The 14,496-nt window shown below is 35.4% G+C and overlaps 1 protein-coding gene across 3 annotated transcripts in view; it reads right to left on the bottom strand.

Annotated features, from left to right (window-relative positions):
• Positions 1 to 5,194: 5,194 nt before the first annotated feature.
• Positions 5,195 to 14,496, bottom strand: part of LOC125672347 (uncharacterized) — a 32,692-nt gene continuing 23,390 nt past the window's right edge. For all 3 annotated transcript variants that reach the window (XM_048908582.2, XM_048908581.2, XM_048908583.2), the window contains 7 exons: positions 11,815 to 11,930; positions 11,347 to 11,499; positions 11,059 to 11,241; positions 10,482 to 10,606; positions 8,607 to 8,781; positions 8,327 to 8,475; positions 5,195 to 8,234 (listed from right to left, as the gene is read on the bottom strand). In XM_048908582.2, the coding sequence (XP_048764539.2) occupies positions 6,800 to 8,234; positions 8,327 to 8,475; positions 8,607 to 8,781; positions 10,482 to 10,606; positions 11,059 to 11,241; positions 11,347 to 11,499; positions 11,815 to 11,930 (2,336 nt within the window). In that variant the 3' untranslated portion in view covers positions 5,195 to 6,799. The remainder of the gene's footprint in view (positions 8,235 to 8,326; positions 8,476 to 8,606; positions 8,782 to 10,481; positions 10,607 to 11,058; positions 11,242 to 11,346; positions 11,500 to 11,814; positions 11,931 to 14,496) is intronic.

Raw genomic sequence — 14,496 nt, 5'->3', positions numbered from 1 at the left:
AAAATTTGATGCTCTAAATCTACAGAGTATTTCTCTTTTATTTTTAGGAAGTTCATCTAAATAAAATTCAAAATTTGGTTCATTTTTAAAGATGGAATAATTAATTGCTTTTGACGAATTACATAAAAGTTCATTCCATTTCTGTATACTCTGATCCTTCAATGTTTGTAATACCTTTGCATTTAACCAGTCTGTGTTTAAAAAAGCTTCATTTTCCCATACATATGACAATCCACACTCATTTAAAATGTTCCTAATGCATTTTATCCAAGGGTTATTATTATCTTTACATATAAATGAATACATAATTTTTGTAATATTTCTATTGTTTGATAAAATAATTTTTGACCAAAATTTGATTATTCTTGTTTTAATATTTATAGACAAAGGATATTTTCCAAGTTCTCCATAAATAAAATAATTCGGAGTATTTTGATTTAATCTAAGTATATATTTACTGTATCGAGTATGTAATTTTTCAATTATGGAAATGTTTGAAAAACCCCAAATTTCACAACCATACAATAAAATCGGTTGTATAATTCTGTCAAAAAGGTCAAGTTGGCATTTGATTGATAAGTTATTTTGCTTACATTTTTTTAGCACATCAAACATTGCTCTAGTTGCTTTGTCATATTGATATTTTATATTATTGGTAAATGAACCATTTTTATTGAAAAATAAAAGATACTTGAATTCATCAACAATTTCAATAGTTTTACCGTCATATATGAAATTGTAGCATGCTACATTTCTTCTACCAAAAACCATTATTTTTGTCTTTTCTATATTAACCTTTAGACGCCATTTGTCACAATAGTCATAAAAAATATCAAGTTTATATTGCAAATCTTTTTCAGTTTGTGAAAAATAATCGTATCATCCTCATAGAGTAACAAAAGTAACTTGACATTTTGAATTTCATTTTCAAGTCTCTCTTCCACAAGCGGAAGTCCAACAGCACCTCTTGTTAACAAAAAATTTCAAGGTCATTCAAGTAAATGGAAAATAAAAAAGGTGACAAATTTTCCCCTTGTCGGACTCCCAATTGGCAGGGAAATTCGTCAGAAAAATTATTATTCAATCTAATCTTTGCTTTAATACCTTTATACATGTTGTTAATTATTCTAAAACATTTACCATCAACATTGCTCATCAAACGTTTATTCCAGAGACCAATCCGCCACACCCTATCAAAAGCTTTTTCGAAATCAACGAACGCGCAAAATAATTTTTCCCAGTGCCTTTGAACAAGTATTGTAAAACATATAATGAAAATATATGATCGTTTGTAGAAAAATGCTTTCTAAAACCAACTTGGTTACATAAAATTAATTCTACTTCGTCTGCATAAGTGTTTAATCTATCATTGATTATTAATGTAAATAATTTACTAAGACATGATAAGAGTGTAATGGGTCTATAATTAGCAGCCAGTGATTCGTCTCCTTTGTTTTTGTAAATAGGGATTATCTCCCCGCGCAACCAATCACTAGGAAAAATACCTGATTAAAACAGCATTAAACAATTTCACATAGAAAGGCATCATAGTTTTCTTATATTCTTTTTCTTTCTCAAGAAGGTTTATTTTGAAAATTTCGTTTTCATAAATTCTATACAATCTTTTGGCTTTTCTATAACAGTGCCTTGCATTTAAATATTCACAAGTAAAACATGGTTTCTTAAATCTTTAGTTAACATTTCTTTTTCTATTTTCTTTGACACCAATAGTATACTTCGCAAAAAAAGAGTACATAGTTTATCGACAGCATTATCAATAAAACCACTGGTTATGTCAGATACATGTATTTGGTAAAACATAGTACATAATTCATTTACATAATCAATATTTTCATAAATTTTTTCTCTAAATAAGCTTGCTTTCTCATCCCTCCATTTATTAGGCAAATCAGGATTTGTATCATTTTCTGTTTCTTCGTTATGTATTGATTCTGAGTACTTACAATCAATTTTCAAACAAACAAATATAGGGTTATGAACATCGGATAAAATTGATGAAAAGGGTTGAACAGAAAAATTATCTACAACTGAAAAAAAAATTAAATTCCCAATACAATAATCTACTACACTTGTGTTTTTACAAGTAGTATGTCCTACGAGACGGTCACTTCCGACTCGACCATTCATAATGTATAAATTCATGTGTTTACATAAATCAAGTAGTTTCTTACCAAAATTATTTGTGTCCTTGTCCATTGACACTCTGTACATATTTACATTCGAAAAATCGTTTGTAGTCAAGTCATTTTCAGAACAACATAATACATCCTCTAAGTCATCCTCCAACATATCACATTTATCTTCTGTTAAAGTCACCAATAAGTGCTACTAGATCATGATCATCGGAGAATTGGTTAATATCAAATTCAATCTCATCAAACACAATAGGTGAAACATATTTAGAGTTTTCTGGTGGCATATATGTTACACCAAGTAAGAGTTTTCTGACATTTCTATTGTTTGAGCAATCAAATGACAGAGATAACCAAAATACATAAGGTAAATTTGAATCTAAAATTTTGATATCTTTTATAGCGCTTAAAGATTTTTTGCAGTATACCACAATCCCGCCAGATTTAAAGCGTGATAACTCGTGTCTATGCTTTGTGTAACAATCAAAATTTGGAATGTCTAAAATATCTGTACCATCAGTTTTTGATTCAACTAAACAGATAATTTCGTATTTTTCTATGAAGTTCTAGAAATTCTGGGCAGAGAAGTTTAGGTTTTAAACCACATACATTAAGGTATAAAATACTCAAATAATTACCAGTACTTGTAATAGAGGGCGAATAACTTGTACAGTCAGATGACAGTTGTGGGTTTGAAATAGAGTTTACATCAGGATTGTCAGAGTCACATTCCGTTGATCCTCCGCGACAGTCCTAGCGTAGAGAGTTAATTCTTCTGCCTCTATTGGGGACTCCATAATTCCTTCCGGTTGTGGGGTCAGTGTCCATGTGGTTGTTGTTTACGTGCTCACGTGGGTCAAATAACTTATTGTTGATATAGAGTTTGTCACCATTCATCACTGCTTTCATCCCTTGTCTGGCGCGCTTGTAATGTGGGTATAACTCTTTGCGTCTTTCGTTGATTTCGCGAGGGTACATATCGCTGATTCCATAGGGCGTGTCTTTAAGCTTCTTTTGGGATTTTTGTATTCTCTCCTTGTCTTTGTAGAGTACAAATTTGGCCACTATGGGTGTCAGCCTTCCGGTACCAGTGCGCCCAAATCTGTGTACGCGATGGAATTTGGAAGGGTCTAGAACTATTTCCATCTATCGACTAAGGAATTTTCGTTGTTTTCCTCGGGAACTTCCGGGATACCGTTAATGATGAGATTATCACTCATGTTCCTCCACTGAAGATCAAGATGCCTCTCCTTCAAATCGTTGTGATCACAGATAAGGTTAACAAGTTGGTCTTGGAGATCTTGTTCCTTACTGCTTAGGGACTTGGTAGCCCTATCAATCTGTTTCACCGAGTTCCTTAAGTTCTGTTTCGTTTTCTACGAATTTTTCGTTTATGAACGGGAGACTTTCTTCGATTCCAGAAAACTTTGATTTCATGTGTTTGATATCATCTTTTGACAGTTTTACGCTTTCCTCTAATGACTTTAGCCGTCGCTCGATTATGTCAAGTTTGTTAAGTTTTTCGTTTGTGTTGTCAAGCTTGGTGAGGTTGTCGATTTTGCCAGATAATTCCTGATTTGGCGGGTAATTTCTGATAGGTGACAAGTTCACTTGGTCGTGATAATATTGTTGGTTACCCATAGGCAAAGGCATTGGAGTCATCTGAGCGCTGTTCATCGCTGGAACGCGAGTACATGTATGACTAGTTGCTGAAACATTTGTCAACGAAATATGCTCAAGACACACAAATAGTCTATATGTCTTTGAAAACTATTTTTCAATAGTTGACTGTGCAAGTTTTTGTTAACAAATTTCTCAATTTTTTTTACAGCTGCAAAAATTAGTGTCAGGAACGTTTATTGATCCCCAACTATCGTGGGCAGTTCTAAACGCCGAGATGTAGCAGTGAGAAGGTCAATGTCTCCTGTAATATGCAATATTTGTAAATTTGTAACATTTCTGGAACAAGGGCTATCATAATTAAGGAATATAAGTCAATACAACGAAACCCGAGACTTGATCCGAGATCGCCAGGGCGAGAATAAAATGCACCTACCAGACTGTTATCCCAGACCACATTAATTCCGTGTTTTAATTAATAAGCACAAATGAAAAGTGTAAGATAAAATAAATGCAACCAACATTCAAATTCAATAAACTAGAATAGTAAACAATACCGACAATATATTTCCTAAACTGTATATTATAAAGTATTGTTTTGCGTCAACATCCCCTTTTGAAAATATGTAACAGAAAATTCGTTTTATAAGTGTGGATCCTATGACAAAAGAACGCGAATTAAAAAAGTCACAATAAGTTTCAAAATAATAAAGAAAAAAACTTCGTTATAAAAGCTGAGTTTTACATTCATTTTCACTTAAAGTGAAACAGGGATTTACTTCGCTATATGCGTAAATTCGCTATATCCGTGTTCGTTATAGACAAATAATATTTATAAAGAATTCGCCGGGGAATAGTTGACTTCCGTTCCGTGTATATTTGGTGTTTTAGAATCTACCTACACTGTATGTCACGTGATTTGACTTTTTTTAAAGGCAGGCTTACTTCCGATTTAACTAACAATAAGACGATTTCGTCCATTTATTTTCAACTTTCTGGTTTTGATAGCAAATTCATTAATAACCAGCGTTATTGGTGTGTGGCAGAAGTGTGTAATACGGATTTACGGAAGAGGGGGAAACAGGCATGTAGCATCGGTTTTTTTCGGGGGGGGGAGAATAAGCAAAACCTAACATTCTCTTTTGACTGATTTTTAAAATCTTGTATATTTCAAATACACGGAGGAGGTTTAAGTAGTAACATAAGACTCATCAAATCTCGATACATATTTTTTCACACCTTCCAAATTTGCAAAATGTTGGAAATATATTGTTTGCTTTGATTCAAAAACATCAACTATTATGGCCGGGTTTGTACAGATAATATTTTAAAATAAAGAACTATCTTGCAAAAAAATATCGATACATTTATCATTTATGTATTCATTCTCAGCTAATGGAAGAAACTACTCAACTCACTCAAAATTCATAATTATATTTATTTGTGTATATATATTCTTATATAAAAAAGTCTAAAATGCCATATACATCTAATACTATATTCAGGACTTCAGCATTCTCGCACGTGATGTGTATACTACTCACAAAGACATACTTAGATATTGCAAAAAGAATATAATAATGCCCCTGTTTGGTTATGCATCAATGCAACAGACGAAATGTTTGATTATGGATACTGATATAACAACACTCATTTATAGTTTGAAGAAATAAATTTCAAAAAGTGATTTCAACTGTCATCTTGTTTTTTAGAAAATAGTTTGAATAATGCTGCCGGTAGTACCTGGGTACATACACACACACAAAAATTATACCATTAAAAATCATCACTAACATTTCTGGACAGGAGTTACCGGTCCTGACGGTGAAATACACTCTGTAGAACTCTGATACGCAGACACACAAGTTGTCAGCTCCTTTGTGGTGGAGGAATTTAATATTTCTTTGAGCATGTTGTGCTTTGGATGGTGACATTACATGGCGGTCCTTTGTCATGGAATCTTCGCACGCAAGAGGTCTCTGAGGTGTTCCAAATGATGTAGACTCATGATAGGCCGCCAAAGGGGCTCCTAATAGGAACTTATCGCCCGACCATGATTACAATAGCGCCAAATATGCGTAAACATTATATCATTAATTACAAATTAGAATAGGAAAGAACATTGGAATATTTACCCTATTGATGAGGGTAAATATTTACTACTACATGTAAGTATCTTCTAAAAGATGATTTGACTATTGCGGAAAATGTATGAGGAGTTCTGCGTACCAGATTTTTTAAATAGAGAAAACATCATTATTTGACCTCCATTATGCCCCCATGGTAAAATTGAAAGTCCGAAACTTATTGCACATCTACAGGACACCACTAATCATCTTCCAAAAGACGGCTTGGCTACTGCATACAATGTAAAAGGAGGTCAGGGAACCAGGTGTTTGTAGAAAAATATCGTTTTTACCCCCATTTTGCCCCAGAGTAAAATTAAAAGTTTTGAAACCTTATTGCACATCTACAAGAAACCACATATCACATTCCAAAAGATTAAATGGTTACTGCTTAAAATAAAAGAAGAATTTGAGGAAGAAGGATGTTTGATTCACGGACGGACCTGGGTAACAAAAATCTACCCAAACTTTCTTTAAAAAGCCAATGAAGGTCGTCAAAAGTTCTGAGATATTTCAACCTTGATTAAACCTTAACATACTGTAAACGTATTATATTTGGCGTGTACGATATTTGGCGGAAATCGTTTTTTCAACAAGTTAGCGTAGATTTGATTTAGCGCATTCCTGAATTACTTTAAACATCTAGATTTACGGATGGCATTTAGCGATGTACTTGATTTAGCGGAAGCTGTGTTCCGCCAAAGGCGCTAAATAGAATACACAGCCAAATGTAATACATTTACAGTATTGTCTGTTTCCATGCAGTTCAGGTGGTCCTTTTGTGTGCAAGAAGTATGGCGGAAAGTTTTAGACCACTACCCGCCGCATGAATTGTTGAATGCTATATTTCCACATAGAGAAAGAGCGAAGGATAGTATTTGCGCGACTTCAAACACTAAATCATTTATCGAGCGGTTTCCTAGGTGGCACGACAGGTTTAGTGTTAGTTTCCGTTTCGTTCACATAAACTGGATTCGATTGTTTTGCAGTGTCACATTCATCTCTCTTCACCTCATCAACCTTTCTCATTTGTTCACTGCTGTCTTCCTCCCCAACGTAGAACGTCGGCTGAGGTCTACTTTTAGACGGCTTTGGAAGAATTTTGGGTTTCGTTTTCATAGCTGGCAATTTCCCGTAAAAGTCTGAGCCTCTCTCAGTGTCTGTCAAATTATCACTGATACGATGTGCAACACCAGATTCAGATGTACGATCGAAGTCGGATCCTCTCTCTGTGTCTCCGAGATTCTGGGTTGAAGTTTTACTCACATAATCTGAACCTTTACAAGTTTCCCCCATACTGCCTTGAGACATAATTGATGCAGACTCTGCGAAATCTGAACTTTTATGAATGGAATCTTTGTCAAAGTCACGTACGTTATCCACACAAGTTCTTGGGTTTTCCGACTTTAGCTGATTGTCCCGTCGCAATGGAGGAGGTGGAGGAGGTGATGTGTCATTTTTATGACCACTGGTGTGTGGGGTTCTGGGGGGTTCTGGGTTGGTTCCATCAAATGTATTCTTAGTTCCTTCTGGTTTGGGTGGAAGTGGAGGGAATTTGGCTTTGTTAATTTGAAAAGACTTTTGCTCCTTCACATTTTGATAAGCATTACTATGGCGAGTTTGTGTCTTTGGTGGAACTGTTTGAGCTGACCGTTCCTCCACATCTACACTTTCACTCTCATCACTTTGTGGAATCTTCGGAAGAGGAAGTGTTTTGCATGACTTCTCATCCGTTGTTTCTGCAGACTCTTTTTGATTTTCTTGTGATGGCAACGGTATTGGTCTTCTGGGAACAGGTGGAATACTGTCATCACTGTCAGGTAACGTTGGTGGTCTTCTAGGAACAGGTGGGATACTTTCATCATTGTCATGTAACGGTGGTGGTCTTCTAGGAACAGGTGGAATACTGTCATTGCTGTCACCTTTACTTAAAGTTTTGTCTGCACCTTTCCTTTTGTTCTCTGGGCTCAATCTTACTTCAGCTTCCTTCCCTTTGTCGTCTTTCGGTTTGGGGCGAGGTGGCGGAGGTGGCAGACTACGTTTCACTTCACCCTGGCTTTTACTCTCCTTTGTATTGTAATACGACACTGGGGGCGGAGGTGGAGGTCTTCGCGTTTGAGGTGGTGGAAAAACGGTAGAGTCACCGTCCTTTTCAGTCGTTTTAGATTCCTCTATGCAAGACTGAGACAAATCTGTACTTATGTCAAATTCATCATAATCATAGATATCTTCGTACATTTCTACGTTTTGGGGTTTTCTATCACTTTGTGAGAGTTGATCAGGTGGAGGTTGGGGTGGAGCCATCAGAATTTGTTTTGGAAGAGATTTATCAAGCCTACAAAGACAATAATTTGTTGTTAGACATTAAATTTTGTTTTAAAAATATATAGGAAATTAATCCAAATGTCTGCCAATGTGATTCCACACCGTGTTCCCAGGATTTGTACGATAGTTTTCATCGAGGGTCTGTCGATTTTCTGATGCAGAAGACAAGGCCTCGTAACATCTCGATAAAACCAATCGGGGCATTTCACATTTTTTTCTGGTATGTATCCCTCTATCAAATGTTGTAGAATCTGTCACAGAAACAAGGTCATTTGTTATCAAATTTTCAGTCACTATTTTCATTAATTAGACTACATAATACTAATATAGATTCTGCAAAATCGCATTTTAAAATGATATTCAAGAATGGAACTCTTTTTACATTTTCAGATTGTTGGTAGTTGAATGGAATGCAGTTTAATTCCCGCTCTTCGTCTTGGTCATACACAACTCCCTCCTGTCCAAACGCAGACATGACCTCCCACGTGATCATACCAAAGGCATATACATCACTTTCCTTGGAATAGAGTCCTGCTTTTATTGACTCAATCGGAAGCCTGGAATATGAGTTGTTGTTTTTTAATTAAATATACAGGTGTCGTTTCAGTAATAAGCTCACCTGATCTAAAAGCTCAAGTAAGCTTTTCTAATCACCATCGGTCTATTCGTAAAAGTTACATATCTTTTACTTCGTCTTCAGAACTACAGGACTAATTTCAATCATACTTGCTACGTAAATGTAATTCAAAATTGTTTAAATGAGGGGTCACTCCCTTTTCAAATAGGATATAATCAAGAAATAGTGAAATTATAATGACATCTTTTTTTTAATTCTCAAGAACACTGGACTAGATAAAAGCGACAGGATTAATGAGTGTAGATGAGAAAAAAATCATGACAACGGATGTAGGGTAGGGTCACAATAGGGGTTCAAAGTTTTAACATTTAACGATGAACCTCTCGGGGCGACTTCGATTCTTACTCAAGTTAGTAGGATAAATATTACTATGTTCTTTCCTACTTCGATGTATAATATTCCAAACAATCGCATATATCGTTTAAAAACTGATACATGGCCGGGTTCGAAATTAACTTTCTCAAGCACTAGTCCATACGGACTAGTGAAGATTGATGTTCACTAGTCCGCAAAGCATTTCACTAGTCCGTCCAGTATATCGCATAAAATGATCCCATGTGTGTGATGTGCAGTGTCATTACAAGACCAATCTAATCAATATTAGATGTTAGATCCACTCACATACTCGCTTCACAAACATCTAATAACCTCCCATAGAGGGTCACGTCAGAGGTCAAATTTGCAACATCCAATCAAAGCTCCCGCTTCATATCGATAGGGTATTATCCCACAATTCCATGCATTGTTTACGTAAGGAAGAGAAAAACGGCGGCACCCACGATCGCGACTTGTGTATCGCGTGGTTGTGTTTAAATTTTAAACTATGGTGACATCGGGGAGATCTGTTCATGTATACTTCAACGAAGAAGACATTCTTGTTCATTTTTCAAAGCAGTCTTAATCGCTTCCATTTTTTCTTCGGTCGCCATCTTTCATAAGTAACCAAATACAGTATATATTAATGAGGATTCTCATTGGATGCAGATGACACTTCCACCTTTGTAGCGATTAGTTCATTTTGAATTTGACCTCTGACGTGACCCTCTATGGGATGTTGTTAGATGTTTGTGTAGCGAGTATGTGAGCGGATCTAACATCTAATTTTACTTAGATTGTTACAAGACCGATATATTGTTACCACACAAATCCTCACAGAAGGCATGGTTAGGTGGTTAAAGTCCAAATGTCACAATACTCTTATCATATAAGAGTTGATATTCTCTCTGTTCGATTGCAACTCAGGTAGCTCGTGTTCATGTTTTACACACATGTTTAAAAATAAAATGAGGGCACATTCTGTATTTGATAACAAATTCCTACGTACATGTAGCGAAGTTCTCATTAATATGTAAACGTCCATGTGCTTTAATGATGTCTAACTAAATCTGAAAAATTTTCCTTGAAAATAAATGAATCAAAGCATTGTATTTCATAACATCAGTGTCATATTATCTCTGATTGTCATAAATATCAGAGATATGTCATTGACATCTATTTTTAAATGCATCCCAGTAAATTTGAAATCAGACAGAAAATGTTGATTTGAGAAAGATTATACAAGGTGTTTCTGATACAAAATGTCTTCCGTCATGTCTATAGCCGATAGCAAATAACACCAACCATTGTATTCCATCTGCCTCCTCTGGTCTTTCAACTTTGATCTGCTCTAGATGGATGTCGAAGTCTGATGACGCTATCACGCGGTATTTACCAAATTTGGGCACCACAATCGTTTGTTCTCGTTTCTGTAATACACAACAGTCATTCAACATTACGTACAAGTACATTAGGAATCAAAACCAAGCCAATCTGCTGCATTCTGGTTGTCTAATTCTTGAATAGTTATAACGTGGTTTTTATGCAATGAAACACGTACATGAAACATGAAACATGTACGTATATGCATTTCTTCGTTCTATGAATTTAACACTCTCCTTATTTTGAGGACAAATTGTGAGAGGAGAACAAAGTCCTGACGCAATGACCATAAAGTGATAGTAGACTTAAATCAAAACAAAAGATTTCGGATATAGCCTTGTCTTGTTAAAATCACACGAATTCTTTATTGCCATTTTGTATCGAATTTAAGATATTATCTTAAAACGAATTTTTCATTGACGTATTAATATCAGTATTTCATCAATTTGAAAATGTCAGTATATTTTCAATTTGCAAAGTTGTTCCCTATACCACTTACTTTTGTTTCCAGAATCCAAACATTCTTTGCTCTGAGACATCGAAAAATCCATCCAGCTGAATGAAAAGAGTCTATATGATTGGCCAGTTCATACAAAAGCTCAATGTATGGACCAATCGTTTCGCCGCGTTCCTTGTGGAGGACTATATCAAGAAGGTGTGTTGATCGTGGAAATTTATAGTGCTAGACAAAATGTACAAAGATTATCATAGCCCTTTTCATCAAAAGAATAAAAAGACACTTATATAATTGTGTAAAAATCCATTCATTAGATCCATCATAACCTACTATTTGTTTAAAGCCATCTGCTGAGATACTTGTCGTAGGAGGCCATGGTTCCACACACATCTTTCTACTGTCGATTTCCTTCAATCTGTTGTATGTAAACTTCAGGAAGTCATCGCTCACTTTTTCCATTACTTTCATCATGTTTATTCTGTCCTAGATAAACAGTAGTCCGAAACATTTGTAATATCGAGCCGCAATTAAGATGCTATGCCTGTTTGCGATACCCTATTATGAGGTGAACATTTATTTTTCGACAGAAATGCTTTACAATGTCAATACGATATCTTTTGCCAATCATTTCTACTTTTTAATGAAAATAATCAAAGTCCGAAAATTTCCAAAATATTTTTCGTAAATTTGAAATAAAAAAGAGTATTGCTCATATTTTAAGTCTGGCAATTTTCGGGTAAATTTTAAAGGGAAAATAAGCTAAACTTGACTTCAGGCCTAGTAAGCTATATATATTACCTCACTCTCGATCTTGTAATACTCGTCAGAGGATATTTCTGTCAGTGGGATGCCATCCTGTGCTCGTAGTCTTTCATTGTATTCCGCTGCTTCTGACGCAAACACACTCATGGGATCTAACGGAATATATGAGAAAATATCGATGTGTACACACTGTGGTCATGTCCAATTCATACTGCATACAGGGAAATACACGCCGGTTTGTTTTTTGTTTTTGTTTGTTTGTTTGTTTTTTTTTGCCCTCGTTGTCACTGGGAGAGTTCGAGAGTGGGAGAAACTGTTTTCTCCCATATCTCTCTTTTAACATGAATATGTCTAGGCGAATTCAAAACGGGGTGAAACTGTCTGCAAGTGTAGAAAGGCGAAATTAATACTGTATACAGTATTTGCGGGTGCGAAATTGTGTGTAAATCGCTAAAACAATCTCGTCGTGAATAAAAGTTGATTTAAAATATATGTTCTACAGAACGCATTAAACTTCCGTGTGACTAAGATGTGCAGGACAATTCTTCATCTTGTTCTAAATTTGTGATACTTATGAATGAACATTTCTTGATGGGACGTAAAATAATCAATCATCTTCATGAGGAAAATGGACTGTAAATATGCCTTTTCTCTTTGCCACAAGCGCGCCTGGCGGACGTTTTAATGTATATCACCTCTTATATTGGTAAATCTAACTCGTGGTCTTTAACTGATTAGTGATTGCGATATACAGATGGGACACTTCATGTTTAAAACAATTAGAAAATTGTTATGCAAGACCACCATAAGCTCAAGTCACTGCAGCACGATTTTCGAGTACACATGTCATAGAATCCAAAGTGATTAAATGTTAGTGATCTTGACCTTTGTCCCCCTTGTATGAATAACTTTCTCTGACCAATTTCTTTTAAGTTCTGAATATGAAGTATGTCGGTAAATAATACACATGCTATTCATTGTACCTTGAACTTCGGCTTCATAATGTGCAAATCTTTTCCTCTGACAATTGTATGTACTCAAATGCAAGTGTCTGAGTATGAAGCTTATCAGTAGAAACGCTTCTTTTGTAGCGTCCCACAACATAAAAATCACCACGGAGTCGTCCACCTTTGCTTCATATTTCATTGAAAATAGATATTAACGACAAACTTAACAGTTCAACTTTATGATAAAGGGGATGGTTGCAGCTTATCCATCGTCAACTTCCCGTATTTATGTAGCAATCTTCCATTATCACCTTAATATGGTGTTCATATCTTTCAGCTGATTCGATACGCAAGAGCTTGTTCAGCGTATGATCATTTTTTTAAATCGAGGCATACTAGTGACAAACAAGTTGATGGTACAGGGGTGTCAACAGTCTCGTTTAAAGTCAGCATATCGCATATCCTATGGTCCTTACAATCTAGTTTGAAAATACAACATATCATTGGGTCAAATGCTGTTCAATTTCTTTCATACCGATTGTTAGACCGTTCTTGACACACTGATTTTGACTACGGATTAGGGTTGTGCGGTGCACCGAAAATTTCGGTGCACCGCGATTCATAACATTCGATTCGATGCACCGATTACAAATTCCGGATTTCGGTTCGGTTCGGTTTAGATTTTACTTACACTAAAACAACAAATATGGCGTCCGAGTGATGTTGAAAACGTGGTTTTTTATGCAACAGAGACTTAAATCACTACTGTGTTGAGAGTTAGAATTTTCACCAATCAGATACCAACAGAATATGGTCCGTAAGATTATTGCAGTTTATCTTTACATGACATATAGCATTTTCTGTCAGTGGTGGAGTGAAATCAATATCGTAGGTAATGACACATATGAGAGAAGTATAAATCAATAAAGGAGAGATTTTCAAAGACTCTCAATTGATAAAATTTGTTGAATGTTTGCCTACCAATGAAAACAATATCATATACATTTTAGATTCACTATAAATTTGTGCAAACCAAAAAGTTATGCAGCACATTAATATAACAAAATTTGATAGACTGTCAGTGTTTTCTTTTTTCTATCAAAGTTATAAAATATCATTATGAATAGATATGATGCTTACAAATGACGACATATAGTTATATAACCTGAATAAAATAAAATCAAATATGCTACTCTTTAAAATTGTTAATTTCTGTGGTGTCATTAGATAAATTGGACCTAACATGAACCGAATCGAAAATAACCGAACCGTGCTGTTCTGAATCGAAACCGAACCGAATCGAGGTAACCCTGAATCGTCCCAGCCCTACTACGGATAACTCCGTTTATCTGATCAACATATAGGGATTACACCGGGTGTGACCGGTCGACAGGGGATGTCTGCTCCTCCTAGACACCTGATCCCACCTGTAGTTTATCCAGGGGTCTGTGTTTGTCCAACTCTCCATTTTGTATTGCTAATAGGAGTTATGAGATTGATCACTGTTCGTTATCTTCACTTCTCATTGATAATGTCATACTTTGACTTTCTGACCTCAAAAATGTTTTGTTGTCTTTTTATGGGTGATTTCGATCAAGTTACACGAGTTACTCGGATAACTAGAGTTGTAGATAAAATGTCTAGTTCTTGACACTAGTGCTGAACTCGTGTTACACGAGTATATAAGTGTATCTATGTAAAACTTATACGGTACCAATTTTGATGTATACTTCCCATTTTAGTAGGAGTGACAAGTGCTCCAAAATGACGG

Source organism: Ostrea edulis, chromosome 4 (assembly GCF_947568905.1).
Source record: "Ostrea edulis chromosome 4, xbOstEdul1.1, whole genome shotgun sequence".
Classification (NCBI taxonomy): domain Eukaryota; kingdom Metazoa; phylum Mollusca; class Bivalvia; order Ostreida; family Ostreidae; genus Ostrea; species Ostrea edulis.
Note: the sequence above shows the minus strand (reverse complement) of the source record. Positions and strands in the feature narration are given on the sequence as shown.